We start from the raw sequence: 15,319 nt of genomic DNA, 5'->3' as shown, positions 1-15,319 counted from the left end.
TCGCCGACCCGAAAAAGGACAAAAATAACCGCCCCCTCACGAACCGATTCCGTTCTCCGTCGGCTCGTGGCGACCCGAAGTGCCGCGTTGCCAGGTTTAACGATTTTGAAGGTTTCGGTGTTAAAACGCCCGAAGAAGTTTCGCTTCTTTTTGATTTAATCTAATATTTTGCTACTCATGCATTTATGCATAGCTTTTTGCAACTCTAGTTTTGGCCTGCCTCGTTTTCTTCTACCTGTTAGTTGCCAGTGGAGTATTCTTTTCGGCCATCGGGTATTTGACATTCTTTCCACGTGTCCGTACCAAGTAAGTTATTTTTTCTCTATATCCTGCGTTATTGTGCCTTCTAATCCCATCCGTTGTTTTATGGTATCGTTTCTTATTCTTTCTCATTCGTGAAATGCGCATTGATCTTCTAATTGCATCCATCATCTCGACAGCCTTAACCCTTTTATGTCTATCGGAAATTCTCGATGTCTCTGATCGATATAGAAGAGTGCTTTTTACCATTGCTTCATAGATATTAAATTTCCGTTTCTTGGATATTTCTTTGCTCCTTAGGGTCCCACTCAGAGCTCCTATTACTTTTTTGGCTTTGACTATTCGTTTTTCTATTTCTTTTGCATCTGTTCCAGTGTTGTCGAATGTGATGCCCAGATATTCATATTCCTGACATTGAAGGATTTCTTGGCCATCGCCTAATTCCAAATTTCCGTCCTGAGTTCCCACACATAGATACTTTGTCTTTGCTATGTTGACTATCAAGCCCCATTCTTTATACTCCTCTATTAGTTTTCGAATCATATATCGCATATCATCTTTATGATTGGCTACTATGACTTGGTCGTCTGCGAACTGAAGAGTAAATTTCCATTTTTTTAGTGTCATTGCCACATTTATTTTAAAAAGGGTGGGGGAAACAGCATCCCTGACATAGTCCTTTATTCACCATGAACTACTCTATGCTTTTCGTGATTTGAAAGAATCGCGGGTGCGACGGCAACGGTGTTAATGGGGCCAAAGTCGGTTCGTGTACGGCAAGGGTCGCTCCCCGTGATCAATATTTCATCCCTTTACTTCGGGATCGCGCGCGCCGGAGCTCAACACCGCGAGCTCCACTCCGGCCTCAGTCGGCATACGGAGCACGACCTTAAAAATGGTGGCGGTCGCGATATGCTGCATCCTGGTGCTCCTGGCCGTATTTATAGTGATTATAATAGTCGTCGGGCAGAGTATAGGGGAGCAGAGGGAGTAAATCGCGAAGATGTGACGAAGTGCAACGTCTGGCGGCTTGAGCCGGGATAGGGAGCCTACCCCCCTCACGTCGACGGTACGAGAAGAATTTTGCTCATCCGGGTGAGGCGATCCCACCACGCAACAACGCAGCGTTAGTGTCCGGAAGACAAATTTGTGGAAGACATTGCTGTTGCCCCGTTAATGTCGTAACCAGAAATGTGTTTAAATAGTGGCTTAACCAACGTAGCTTTGGTGTTGAATTAGACCGTACCGTTGTTGTTGTTTATATATACACGTCGACAATATAGATGAGACATATATAAATATATTTTAAAAGTCGGGCGAGCCCCCCGGGCCCGCGTAGGAACTACTTACACAAAATGAAGTCGTTATCAAAAAAAAAAAAGAAAAAATACCGAACCTATAGTCTGACTTACTCAGTATGATTTGTAAATTTTATATTTGTATGAATATATATACGACGTAGACGGATGAAATAAATATTTTGTAGGAACCGCTGCGTTTTTGTCTTCGACCCCCAATTACTTCGTTAGGAAAAAAGGGGTAGGGGGGTGATAGATATTCATATATTTATAAAAATAAAGGTTTTATGTTTGAATTTTTTTTAGTTCAAATTCGCTAAAAATACCGTTTTTGCAAAACCATTTTAAATAACTATTTCATTAATATTTAAAAAATCTCAAAATTCGTAAATGGTATACTTCGACCAGAATTATAGTGCTTTTGCAACCGACCCCGTCATTAACGTTGCCTACAGTTTATTACTCCAAAACCGCAGCCCCGTACCATTCCAGGACCGTCCTAGGACTTTATCTACCTACACTAACAAGAGTGATATAAGTATGTTTTCAATCTTTTTCGCCTAGCAATTCTTGAAACATTTGGTACAAAATAACAATTTATTAAGTTCCATGTCACTTGTTTTTATTGCCGCTCCTACTTCCCCATCTGAATTTCTTATAAAATTGGAAACATTCAAAACAATTTGTTTAGCACCCGAAGACAAATGGATGCGTTTTTTTTAGTTGCTGAGGTAGTTCGTCTTCTAAATTGTCATTAGGTTCGACTACCATCTCCACTTCGTCTTCAAATTCTGCGTTGGTTCGCATGTTTTCTTCTAACAGGGGAACATCCGCTTCATTCCACGGTCTCCACATTTCAAAGCGTTAAAAAACAACAAACAATGTTTAATTGTAAGATTCTAATAAATATCAGTATTATTATGACGAACCTTTATCAACCGCGAATATAATCAATAGCCTTTAAAAAGACGAAGAACTATATAGAAAACACAAAAATAAGAATAAAGAAGAAGAACGTTGTTAATCGACTGGCACCCAAGATTAAAATGATTATTTTCAAACTTATAGTGTATAGTGTTACCTTTCGAACTATCCTGTGAAAACAACAGCCAAATACATGTTGCAATTTAGATTAAGAACGACACATATCATTAAGGTGCCGTTTACTTGATGGATATCCATTTATCAAAATAAATAAGAACTAAAAGCTCAGATTTTCACGAAATTATATAATTTTACCTGACAATTGTTTCGACAATACCGTGTCTTTATGGGTATCATTCACTAACCGCATGACTAACTCGGAAAGTCTGGATAAGTTGGCGAATTAGTAAATGGAGAGAGATTTCGAATTGCCTGCGCCTCCAAAGAAGAATAGACCGTGTAGGACAATGGAAGCTTGGAAATGTTCCAATGGCAATCGCCACGTACGTAACCTCAAAGCTGCGTCAGCGGTTTCCTTTTAAATCAAACACAATTTTGCATATGTTCCACGGGGTGACCCGGCGGTCCCGATGTTTAACGAAATTATATACTATTTGAGCTAAACACATAATCAAAATTGGGAATTACTTGGAAATTTGTAAATTTTAGACCACGAAATTTTTAAACAAGAGAATTTTTATTATATGTCATCTAATTTTCACGAATCCCGTACGTCGAGCTTAGACCGAACGTCGAATTCGGTTTCGATTCTTGGAGAAAATGGGCGAATCACGTGACACGCCGCGCCCACTAACCAAAAGTGACGTTTTAATCCGCAAGCCTCCATTAAACTTTCAGCGCGAAACCCGCGTGCAGAACCGACCCTTCGCCCTGAATTATAAATGTCCGGCTTCCGAACGGACAGGAAACTGTCCGATATCCGAAATTGATTGTGTGTGTATATGTATATGGCGGGGATGAATTCGTCAGGTTGAAAATGACTCGACAACCTTAGAAATTAATCGGATTTGACGAAAAAATGGCATCGGAGTGTGCGAGCCGGATTTTGATGGATACTTTTGGTACCAAGGTGCCATGAAAATTATTATTATAGTAAAAAAACAAAATTTTCGTTTTTTTTTTTTATTGGATTTTTATCCAAAAGGGGTAAACTTCATCAAAAAACATATCAAAAATTCCTTAGGTTCTTACGGTTTTTTCCTTGGAACCACGGTTGCTAAGTAACGGCAACCATGTACGGTTTTAGAGAAAAGGACGCACAGTGGGTCAGGAAAACCTTAGGTGTGTGACCAATTCGACTTTTTTGTCATGCCAATAAATTTTACTTAATATTATTAAAAACACAACAATAAAAAGGAAAATATATTACAAACATCAAATTTTAATACAATATATTTATTATACAAGGTGTCACAAAAAACTCTATATTTACAAACAGTTTTTAGTTAAATCGTGGAAACGGTTTAAAATGTAGAAACGTTTTGAAATAATTATATTTAATTAAATAAAAAAAAAATACAGGATGTTCCAAAAGTAACAATTTAACAAAAAAAAATATTCATTTAATACAAGATTGTGTTTTACAACAGCATCCCTAAATTATGCTAAAATTGCTTAATAAATTACAAACATATTTTTTGGGCTATTTTTTTAATATGACTCAAAACAATATATTTTTTTAAGGATTTAAATTTAAATTAATTAAAAATATTCTCAAAATGACACTGACAACAAACGTTACAACATTGTTGACGTTTCCATGGCAACAAGACGACCTAAATCGCTTGTTTTGTGAAGGTTCATGGCCTACTGAATTGGTCTGTGATAAGGAAAAAAAGAATGAATGCCGCGATAATTGATTAATTTAAATTTGTTAAGTATTTGTTACTTATTTAAATTCATCGTAATAAAGTGCCTAAAAGAAATAAATAGTTCAATGATTAATAAAATTGGTTTGTCTTCAACAATTGATTAGTTTTCATTAGTTCACCAAAACTAATTACTAATGGACGAATAACGAATAATACCAAATGTTTGAAAACTGCTACGAAGGTCAAAGTCCGGAATGTCAGCTACGAGTTAATTTGGTGCCCCGTATTAACAAAATACACACCCGTATATACATCGCAAATACAAGGAATAGAGACATCATACGCTTTTGCTAGAAGCTGGCGGGCCTAATGAACAATATAAACACTTTGCTGTGGGGAGAGACGTTATAACATAAAGTATTTCATTAAAGATAAACATAAAGACTTGTGTTGGATATTGTCAGCGTAATGTAAAAGTATAAAATTATCTTAGTATAATTAGTAGATTAATAATAATAATAAGTAATACTGATGGATAAATAACAAATATATAAACAGTAACAAACAACGAATACGTATTAAAATGTATCACAACAAAGAAAATCCTTAATATTGTAATAGGCGAGGCGTACCAATTTGTCTTTAAGAGTGCATTTGAATTTTGTTTGACTACTTATCTCCTTCAGTTCGATAGGCAATTTCTTATAAATTTTTACAGTCAAAACAAATGGACTATTTGCTGTAAGAGACAGTCGATGTGTAGCTATTTTTATGTTAAGATTCGGTCTTAAACTGTACTGAATATCCGAGTTTCTTGAGGCCATATGAAGATTAGAGTTACTTTTTACATACTTGGCACAATTTAGTATGTACATACTAAGAAGTGTCAATAAAGAGTGTTGTCGAAATAGGTCTCGACATGAAAAATTCCAGGGCTTAAACAGTATAGTCCGTAAAATGCGTTTCTGCATCATAGACTTGCTCCGCACGTGGGGAACCTCCCCAACAAACCAAGGTTTAGTTGAGACACGAATAGATAAATAATTTAACTGCATTATAGCTGAAAGATCTCCCTTTTCCCTTCGGAATTTCCTAAGAATTTTTTTGCTAGGAGAAGGAAATGATCCAAGGTGTCGAACGCTTTGCTATAGTCCAAGAGACAGAGTTTAATTTAGAATCCGCTGCTCTCAATAAATCATCAGCAAGGCAGAACAACAGCTAAAATTCATCACTTTTTTTGGCATAAAACTTCGCCATAACAGATCGTATACAATTTAACTCCTTCAGCTTTTTGAATAGCGATATCTTAGTAACGGTGGGCGGGCTATTTTGACGGTACAAACTAACGACAGAGAAAAATCCTCGAATCTCATTATCGTGTTAATTCTTTTGAAAATGTCCGCCCGCTGCCGCCTACGCTCTCGCTTCGTAGGAATAGCAGATAGTTATCTATTTCGCATTAAGGCCGTACATCCCGCACGGAGCCAGTTTTCCGGGAATCCGCGTGGCCATTTTAACACATTATCTCGACCGAATATTAATCGTTGGCTCATTTGCGTCCGTCGCGTTTGAGGATATGCCGCCGCATCGAACATTAACCGCGATAAGAAGAGCCAACCTCCGTCGGCACTTCCCTATACCTACACTTCAAGAACCCTTATAGGCACTCGCACTCTGGGCCAGATTTACCTCAAAGTACTTTAAAAGTCTGCAAATTTCCACCCAGATTTCACAATTTTCTAAATTAGGATCCTTTGAAGTTTCAAAATCTGACATCATTTGCTTTAAGTTTATTTTGAATATATGCGAATAACGCTATGAATATTTAATATAATCCACTTTTTGAAGCTATATATTAAGAGGTTAGTTCCAGTTTAGGGTAGATATGCTAAATTAGTTTGGATCTTTTGCCTTTTTGAAATCATTTTTTCTCCATAGAACACATACCAAATTTTCACGTAAAGAAATCTACTGACCACTAAACAAACCCATTAACCTTTCTTTAAGTGGAGCCAGTGGATTTTAATGAAGAAAATGAATTTAACATACCTACATTATTTTATCTTTACATCTTTGAGACAGAATATGAACGAGCTTGCATAAACTTCTACATGGCGTCTCACCAGGGCGTATATCCTATTTCCTTCATAAGTCCGAGATATGCCAAAAGAAAACGTCAGACCTGTTACAGAAATTGTGGGACCTGTTATACCGAAAGCTTAGAGTTAAGTAATTCTTCTGCCAGTTTCTCATTTTTAAGTCAAGAGTTGTCACCAGTAATGATAGACCAGTTGCCAGTGGAGATCAAGAAAACAAAACCGTAGGAAACATAACTCATACGAAAGCCTCATCTGCTTACAAAATTCCTCGTAAATCTGGAACTCACAAACCAACTTTCTGACACTGCAGTTCTTGCAACAGGATTATCCCAAAAGAGGAAATCATTTCAAATGTCGCAATAATACTTATCTCGACGTAGTAATTTAAAAAGTAGAAAACTGAAATGTTACAGCAATCATGAAGCTGACTATAGCGGGAAGAATAAAGATATTACAAACGGATCCTATCGTCAAGTTAGAAAAGATCCCACTAACTATGGAACGCAACCTTATTAAAGTTTCTTCTCTATAAGAATCCGCGAAAAATTGTGTCACCCCTCGCGACTCTCGTTTCTATGGATTCCATAAAGATCAGAAACCAAGAACGACTTTTGGTTCTTTAACCTCCAACCTCCAATCCGTACTTATTGCTTCAACTTCGTTGAACAATTAAAATCCGACATAAGATCCATTAGATTCATAATTTCAGATATATTAAAATCCGAGAATCTGGAATCAAACCTCCTCATCTTAGTTGATTGGTTTTGACGTTATATTTCCTAAGAAGTTTTGATATGTGGTGAGTGATGTTTTGTATATAAGAAAGGGCACCCTTGCCACTGTTACATTCAAAACATCACTGACCAAATTCAAAAGAAACATAACATCAAAACTAGATTTACCACTAACTAACCAAAAACCTCTTAACATCTTCGATCTGTCAAAGATAAAATTCCGTTTGAACATCAAGCACCTGCTGGAGAGCAGGAGCGTCGAGTGAGTCCGACATTAATTTAAAACTAACGCCATTCTGCGCAATTAAACGCCTCAAAAGTGAATTCGACACAAACTGTTCCTTTTTGCATGGACCCTGTGCAACAATTATTTCAAATTATATACTATACAGGGTTTTTCACTTAAAACTCCGCACGCCAATAAGTCCAAAACGAAAAGAAATATTTAATTTATGTAAAAAGTAGTCAAAGTGTGGGGTCAAGTAGATATTTCCTAAAGTATAAAAAATTCGACGCCTGCAAAGAGCTGGGCGTCGCGACGCGTCAAAAAATTATTCGATTGCAGAGACTTTGGAAATACGCGCATACAAAAATACATATTATTTAAAAACTTTTTTGTTATTTACTCAAACTTATTTACTTTACCTGTTTCTAAGTTATACCGATTTAAAGTAAACATTTCTTGATTAATAAAAAATGTGATTAACGCTTATTTTTACAAGTATGCCATGAATGTCAGTTATTATGGCAATCATTGTTATGGCAGTTGTTTTAAGTGCAATTACAAACGTAAGTTGTTATTGCTGTATCAAAAAATTGTCACATTTTGTCACAAGAAATATCCAAATTTGTTCGGTTAAAAAAAAACTAAGAATTATTATGTGAAAATGGTGCAATTTAGCAATGAGGAAAAAGTAGACATGTTACTGGTGTTTGGAGAATGCAGATGCAATTGTAGAAAAGCAAAAAGAGTTTACGCACGGCGTTATCCGCATAGAAGAGTCCCCGATGAAACAACCTTTTCAAGTTTACGTAAAAACTTAAGAGAATATGGCAGCTTCATAAAACCTAAAAGAGATAGGTAAATACTGCTGCTGTAATTCAGCAGGTTGATAATAACCCCAAGATATCCCTATCAGAGATAAAAGAAAATACCGGTGTTACCATAAGTTCTTCGTGGAGAATTCTACATAGAAACTCTTTTCAACCGTACAAAAGTAAACTAGTTCATAAACTAGAACCAGGCGATTATGCTAGAAGAATGTATTTCTTAGCGACATTGTCCGATTTGTATAGCCAAGATGCAAATTTTCTCTCGAAAATTTTATGGAGCGACGAAAGTCGATTTCAAAATAATGGAATCGTTAATAGACACAACCGTCGTTTTTGGCCCGAAAACCATCCTCGTTGGATTACAGAAAGAGGTAACCAACGAATTTTTAGTATCAATGTTTGGTGCGGCATATTAAATGGATTCCTTATTGGACCTTACCTTTACGAAGGAACTTTAAATGCAGATCGCTATTTAAGATTTCTTCAAACTACACTTCCGGAACTATTAGAAGAAGTGCCTCTTGACACTAGAATGAATATGTGGCTACAGCAGGATGGAGCGCCTGCACATAATGCCCAAATAGTAACGAGGTATTTGAACCGAGAATATCCCAATAGATGGTTTGGTACTAATGGACCGGTAAGGTGGCCGGCGAGGTCCCCGGACATTACACCACCAGATTATTTTCTTTGGGGCTACCTAAAAAACGTTATCTATGAAGAACCTATCGAAGATATGGCTGATCTCATTAACAAAATTAGTGCAGCGTGTGCCGCTATCACAAGAAGGACTCTCCTACAAGTGACCTAAGCTCATCTGTTAAAAGTTTTTGATAGTTGTGTTCGAGCAGATGGACATAATTTTGAACAAAATTTTTGAAATGTCTTATTATGTAGTAAATTGCAATAATAATTCTGGTTATTAACTTGTAGGTATTTTACTGTTTTTTCATTTATTTATCATGTTATCAGAACTAAATCGATAAAAAATAATAAATAAAATCATACTAAAATAGTTGAAATCTATTGTTTGCAATTGCACTTAAAACAACTGCGATAACAATGGTTGCCATAATAACTAACATTCATGGCATACTTGTAAAAATAAGCGTTAATCACATTTTTTATTAATCAAGAAATGTTTACTTTAAATCGGTATAACTTAGAAACGGGTAAAGTAAATAAGTTTGAGTAAATAACAAAAAAGTTTTTAAATAATATGTACTTTTGTATGCGCGTATTTCCAAAGTCTCTGCAATCGAATAATTTTTCGACGCGTCGCGACGCCCAGCTCTTTGCAGGCGTCGAATTTTTTAAACTTTAGGAAATATCTACTTGACCCCACACTTTGACTACTTTTTACAGAAATTAAATATTTCTTTTCGTTTTGGACTTATTGGCGTGCGGAGTTTTAAGTGAAAAACCCTGTATATAATAGTATATTATGCAACGAGTGCGGTAAACAGCATTTGACTCACGAGTTTATTTGACACTAGCGGAGCGAGTTTTTAATACACGAGTGAGTTAAAAAGTTTACCGAACGTGTTGCATACTATACTTTTTCTACTACCTTTAGTTTTTGGTTATATTTTCGCAAAGCAGCACCAATACATTCACTGACTTGACCGTCAGAATGACAAACGTCAAAATTCAAAGCGTCGGAAATATCTCCGAAAACATCCGATTGCTCCCAAATCCGTGCGGAAAAAAAATTAGGTATTTTACAGACGGGAGTAGGAAAAAAATCTTTTTATAAGCAACTAAACAATCGTTACCGCGACTCAAGTCTTTACGTTTCGCCAATGTTTATGCCCCTCCTTTGGCGCTCCGTCCCCCGTCGAACAATATATTAGCAGGTACAGAGTAAAATGCAAACCAGTTTCACTCAAGCTCTGAAGAAGCCAACATGATGATTGGGAAAACGTCAGCAAGTTTAATTTGTTAGCAACCGACGCTGGAGAAACCTAGAAGTTTTGTAAATAGTGTGGAAGTTTCTTTGAAAAATCCATAATAAATCTTCAAAGTCAAATAGCCGCAACCTTTCACCAATATAGGATTTAGTGATACGAGTAGTAAATGCACAATAAAAGTGAGACTCGGAAAAAATTACTCTTAAAGGTTTTTTCACTTAAATTTTTGTCACGATATATATCCATAGATTTCCATACTTCGCGTTTGACGTAAAATTCAAAATGTGTTTAAATTTTCTGAAGAATGAGAAAGAGGAAGGTGTGTGTTTATCATTAGAAAATTGACACGTAAAGAATCATTAACAGTAAGCTATCTGAAATGCTTTTATTTTATGCGTAAATATTGGGATTTTCTATTCTAAACGCAAAATGTATTATTTAGTGCCGCTATTAATATACCAAATACTATTATTCAGTACAAAAACTATATTTGGATTTATGGGTCTGCCAGATCTTTACTGGAACGGCGGTATTCGTTTATAATCCTTATTAGGGCTGGTTCGACACCGTAGCTAAAAGCAAATAAAATGGTCAAAAGGAACACATTTCGATATGATCATGTAACTCCTCGGTATTTTCGTCAGAGTAGTCGTCACCAGATCCCGATCCGTCAATCTCCGTATCTCCATCGTTCTCGATTTCACCGATATCCTGCTGGGTCGCTTTTTTCATCAACGTCGCCGTCAACAGCTGAAAATTACCGAATACCTCTTGGTTAGTTGGGACGTTTGAGATATAAAAACTTGTGCGGTATATAAACAAAATGAGCAAATCTCGTTTACCAGCAAAGGTAGAAACGGTATGCAGTGCATAGTCTTGGTTTCACACGGTGTTTAAGAAAAATGTTCGTTACGGTTACGGGGCTAAAAATAATCCACTTATCAATTTTGAATAGGCTGTAAAAAAATCGATTTAATTGTTGCTTGAAATCGTCCGGTTTTATCGCGTTGCATTATAAAGATTTACGTCAGAGATGGCGTGAAGGTCAGGGAAAGTTTTATACAGGGTGTTTCAAAACAAACGCGAAAAACTTATTTGTAATACAATACAATTATACAATTTTTATAACATAGTTGTACTAATTCTTTTAGATATCCCTAGGTGCAATAATCCAAAGGAATTAAATCTAGGGAACGAGGTGGCCAAGTACACAGGCAACGTTAACGGCAAACTGATATTGATATCTACGTTTTGCTGGTGAATGCAGTTTATTTTCAGTCCATAGATTCCAGTTGTGAAAGTTTTGAATTGCATCCCGTGAGAAACTAGCTTCGTCCGAAAAGAGGATTTTTGAAACAACATAGGATTATCGAAATTCGTTCAGCGAAACCATTGGGAAAATGCTGATAATACAGGAAGCGAAAATTTTTGACATGCGCGTTTTTAAGATAAAAAATAAAATACTCTTTTTCCGCCATATTTGTAAGTTGTATGCTTGTCCTGTGACGTATAACAAACTAACATTTATTTTAAACCAGAAATCACACCCTTCAGTTTTTCTTGTTTATTTTTAAAGACCCTGTATATATATATATATATATATATATATATATATATATATATATATATATATATATATATATATATATATATATATATATATATATATATATATATATATATATATATATATATATATATATATATATATATATATATGATGAGACTATATTCCGGGATATCATCCGTTCGCTCGTTGAACTCCGACTGGAATCCTGCAAATCCTGCAGACGTTTCGCCAAAATCTCACTTGGCATCTTCAATGCTCGCGCTCCGAAAACACTTCGAACACTGGGAGCGCGAGCATTGAAGATGCCAAGTGAGATTTTGGCGAAACGTCTGCAGGATTCCAGTCGGATGCAGGATTTGCAGGATTCCAGTCGGAGTTCAACGAGCGAACGGATGATATCCCGGAATATAGTGTCATCACATTTTTCCATCCGTGAATCAATACGTGAGAATATATATATATATATATATATATATATATATATATATATATATATATATATATATATATATATATATATATATATATATATATATATATATATATATATATATATATATATATATATATATGTCACTGCGGAAATGTCACTACGGAATTACTTAAGAAATTGCATTAGAGTATGTCAAAGTTGTTCATAAGGTAACAAGGTAAAACGCCAAAGCAAAAAACCTTATATTGGCGTAAACAGGAAGATTGGAACTAATTGAAAAGGGGAGTTAAAAAAATCCTGAGCTTATATGAAAGAATGCGGTTAAGAATAAATTGGACGCAAAAGGGACGACATAATCTGAAAAGAAACAAGTGAAAAACTCCCACAGCAAAAATTAAATTGAAAAGAGCTTTTAATGCCCGTATTTATCATTTTAATATTAGCCCACTGAACTGTGTTGATCAATTCAGAGATGTGGGTGTCTTGCAGAGCTCCAGTTTGCTTATTTCGTCCCATATTGATTCTATAATTATCAAAAACGTTTTCGATGTTCTGATTAGTGAAATAATAAATCCTATCAGACGGAGTTCTTTGGGCAATGTGAATCATTCTATTTTTACTTTAACTTGAAGCAATAATTTTTAATAATAATTAAATGAATTTTGCACGCTTTTCCTTTCCATAGCGTAGGGGAGGGTGGAGCGAGGCGGCCCACTTAAACCCCCACTTTTTATTATTTTTTGTGGCTTTTAACCGTCAAGTCGAATCATTTTTGACGAACTTTAACTAAATTTACCCAAATTTTGGCCAAGCTTCTGGCCGTCGTGCCCCACTCTCCCCTATTTATAATGTTATATATAATAATTATAATTATTAATTAAAAAAACGTTACTGATTGGTATTTTTCTATCGATTAAAGAATTTGTTATTGGTATCTATACAAAAAATATATACAAAAAAAAATTATGGAATAATTTCTTTAGACCATTTTACCCCTGGTATTACGCAAACTAAAAATATACAACTAAAAATATACAAATAACCAGAAATTATAATTATAATAACGAAAAAAAAATTTTTGGTTAATTTTTGAGGTGGGCCCCCTTGCCCCACCCTCCCGTATACACATCTTGTTGTTTTTCTTGATTAGGGTGTCGTAATTTGTCCGATGGAATGGTTTGTAGACGGAACGTTCTCATACTTTGATTTTGATGTCGACATATTTCTCTTTGTGTAGTTACGAAACTAGGGACATCTGACCGAGTTACTAGTCGAATGCGACACAAAGTATACGGTAATTACATTTCAATTAGCCCAGAAACAAGTCAATTTCGAACGCATAATGTCCGCATATTCGATAACTCCACGAGGGAGGTGGGGGCTTAGGGAGCTTATTCGTTTTGTGGATTATCGGTTCTAAATAAGTTACCGAGTTTAATAACCGGCCCCTTTACCGCGGACGGTTGTTTTTTTAATTTCTCGTTTTCCACAGGTTGTCATCAAACATTTGTGAGTCGCGCCAACGGCCCCATGAACGGTACATTCACGGGACCGGAGTTTGTGAACCCGCGGGGTCTCACAATCAGTTGCGTCTACACGTTCTTGGGCGGTCCTGGCCAAAGGGTCCAGATCAACTTCGACTCGTTCAAACTCAGGGGAGCGCCGCCAGAGTAAGTGGACCTTGGTACGGGGAAAGGGGATGGCATTCCGCAGATCTACCGACCGCGTTTCAATAGTAAATCACTCTCTCGCTTCATTGCAAGCCGATGTCCAATACTACCTAAAAGATACACAACAATCTGTGCAAAAGATTCAAGACATTCAATCAAGATTTTAACTTTTCTAACTTTGAAACTGTTTGCGATATCTATGGCCCTTTATCGCTTATTCTTCTTTAGGTGCCATGCAAATTACTCCTTAGGCGTTTTCCCTATCATATGAGTTTATTATACCCGTCCACTGGCGAATATTTCTTCACCTTCAATCTTTCCCTGTAGTATTCAGAGTTGAAAGTCATATGTTGAAAGTCATATGGCTCTCCCATATAATGTGCCCCAGGTAAGAAATCTTTCGTTTTTTAATATGGTCGAAGAGTTCTCGGTTTTTCAATCCAGCCATCCTGAGCACATCCCTGGTCCGTTCCGTCCACGGTATCTTTAGCATCCGCCTCGGAGTCCACATTTCGAACGCTTCAATGTGGTTGATAGAAACAGCTTTAAGCGTCCACGCTTCCGCTGCCTACAGGAGAACCGACCAGGCATAACACTTAACCATTCTATCCTGCATCTAATTTCAAGCTCTACTGGTCAAGGTCTACTGGTCGTTTTGTTGGTGTTAATCTTTAAGCCCTTCTGTTGGGTTGCCTCATTGACAGTATTTCGGCATATTCGGCGTATATTATTAATTTGAATACCATTAACTACAATACCCATGAGATCTTTCAGATATTATCTCAGCAAAAGCTCTCTCCACGTAGAGATTGGAAAGCATTGGGGATAGAATGCAGCCCTGCCTGACTTCCTTATTTCAAATTTCTTTGTTGTTGCTGAGTTTTGAAGACGTATTTCAGTCGCCTGGTGCCCATATAGATTAGCAATCAGATCTTTGTCGTCCAACCCAAGTTCTTGAAGATATGTTCATGTCCTACATTATCAAAAGCCTTTTCGTAGTCATGAGCCGATAGCCTCATCGCCAAGATGCAGGAGTTTATATTGTAGACGTCAGTCTTAGTGATTGCCTGTTTGAACTTGGTCGGTAGGGTAGCAATGTGAAGACGAGGTTACGAGGGGCGTGGCTCTCAAACATGCGCATGCGGATTAAGTCTTTTAATCGGTCGAGCATCGTCATTGTTAACAAACAACGTAGCCTATATTTATTTTCAATTTGAATGCCGTTTTAGCTCGTTTTTTTTTCATTTAATGTATAGAGGTTGTGATGTTTGTTACTTTCGGCTGATTGAAACTGATAAACTCTGTTCATAGATATAAGAAAGTGACTAACTGATACGAATTAAGGAAAGATCCGGGCAAGCTGCAAGAATGAAATATGGCCGAACAGGTCCATACTTTGCTTAAAATTTAATTATTTGGGGTTTTGTGAGAAAAAATGCTAAACAATATTTATCTATTTATTGATGTATTTATTTTTAAGTCTAAAATAAAATTACAAATTATTTTTATTACCTACTTAAATTACTTAAAATTAT

At 36.2% G+C, this 15,319-nt stretch overlaps 1 protein-coding gene across 5 annotated transcripts in view; it reads left to right on the top strand.

Moving 5' to 3' along the window:
- The window catches only part of LOC132701791 (cubilin), an 84,780-nt gene that overhangs the window by 39,548 nt on the left and 29,913 nt on the right, over positions 1-15,319 (top strand). For all 5 annotated transcript variants that reach the window (XM_060669984.1, XM_060669986.1, XM_060669985.1 and 2 more), the window contains one exon: positions 13,607-13,784. In XM_060669984.1, coding sequence (XP_060525967.1) covers positions 13,607-13,784 — 178 coding nt within the window. The remainder of the gene's footprint in view (positions 1-13,606; positions 13,785-15,319) is intronic.

Source organism: Cylas formicarius, unplaced genomic scaffold (genome assembly GCF_029955315.1).
Source record: "Cylas formicarius isolate icCylForm1 unplaced genomic scaffold, icCylForm1.1 PGA_scaffold_5__7_contigs__length_24384050, whole genome shotgun sequence".
Taxonomy (NCBI): Eukaryota; Metazoa; Arthropoda; class Insecta; order Coleoptera; family Brentidae; genus Cylas; species Cylas formicarius.
This window is presented reverse-complemented; position numbering and strand designations above follow the sequence as displayed.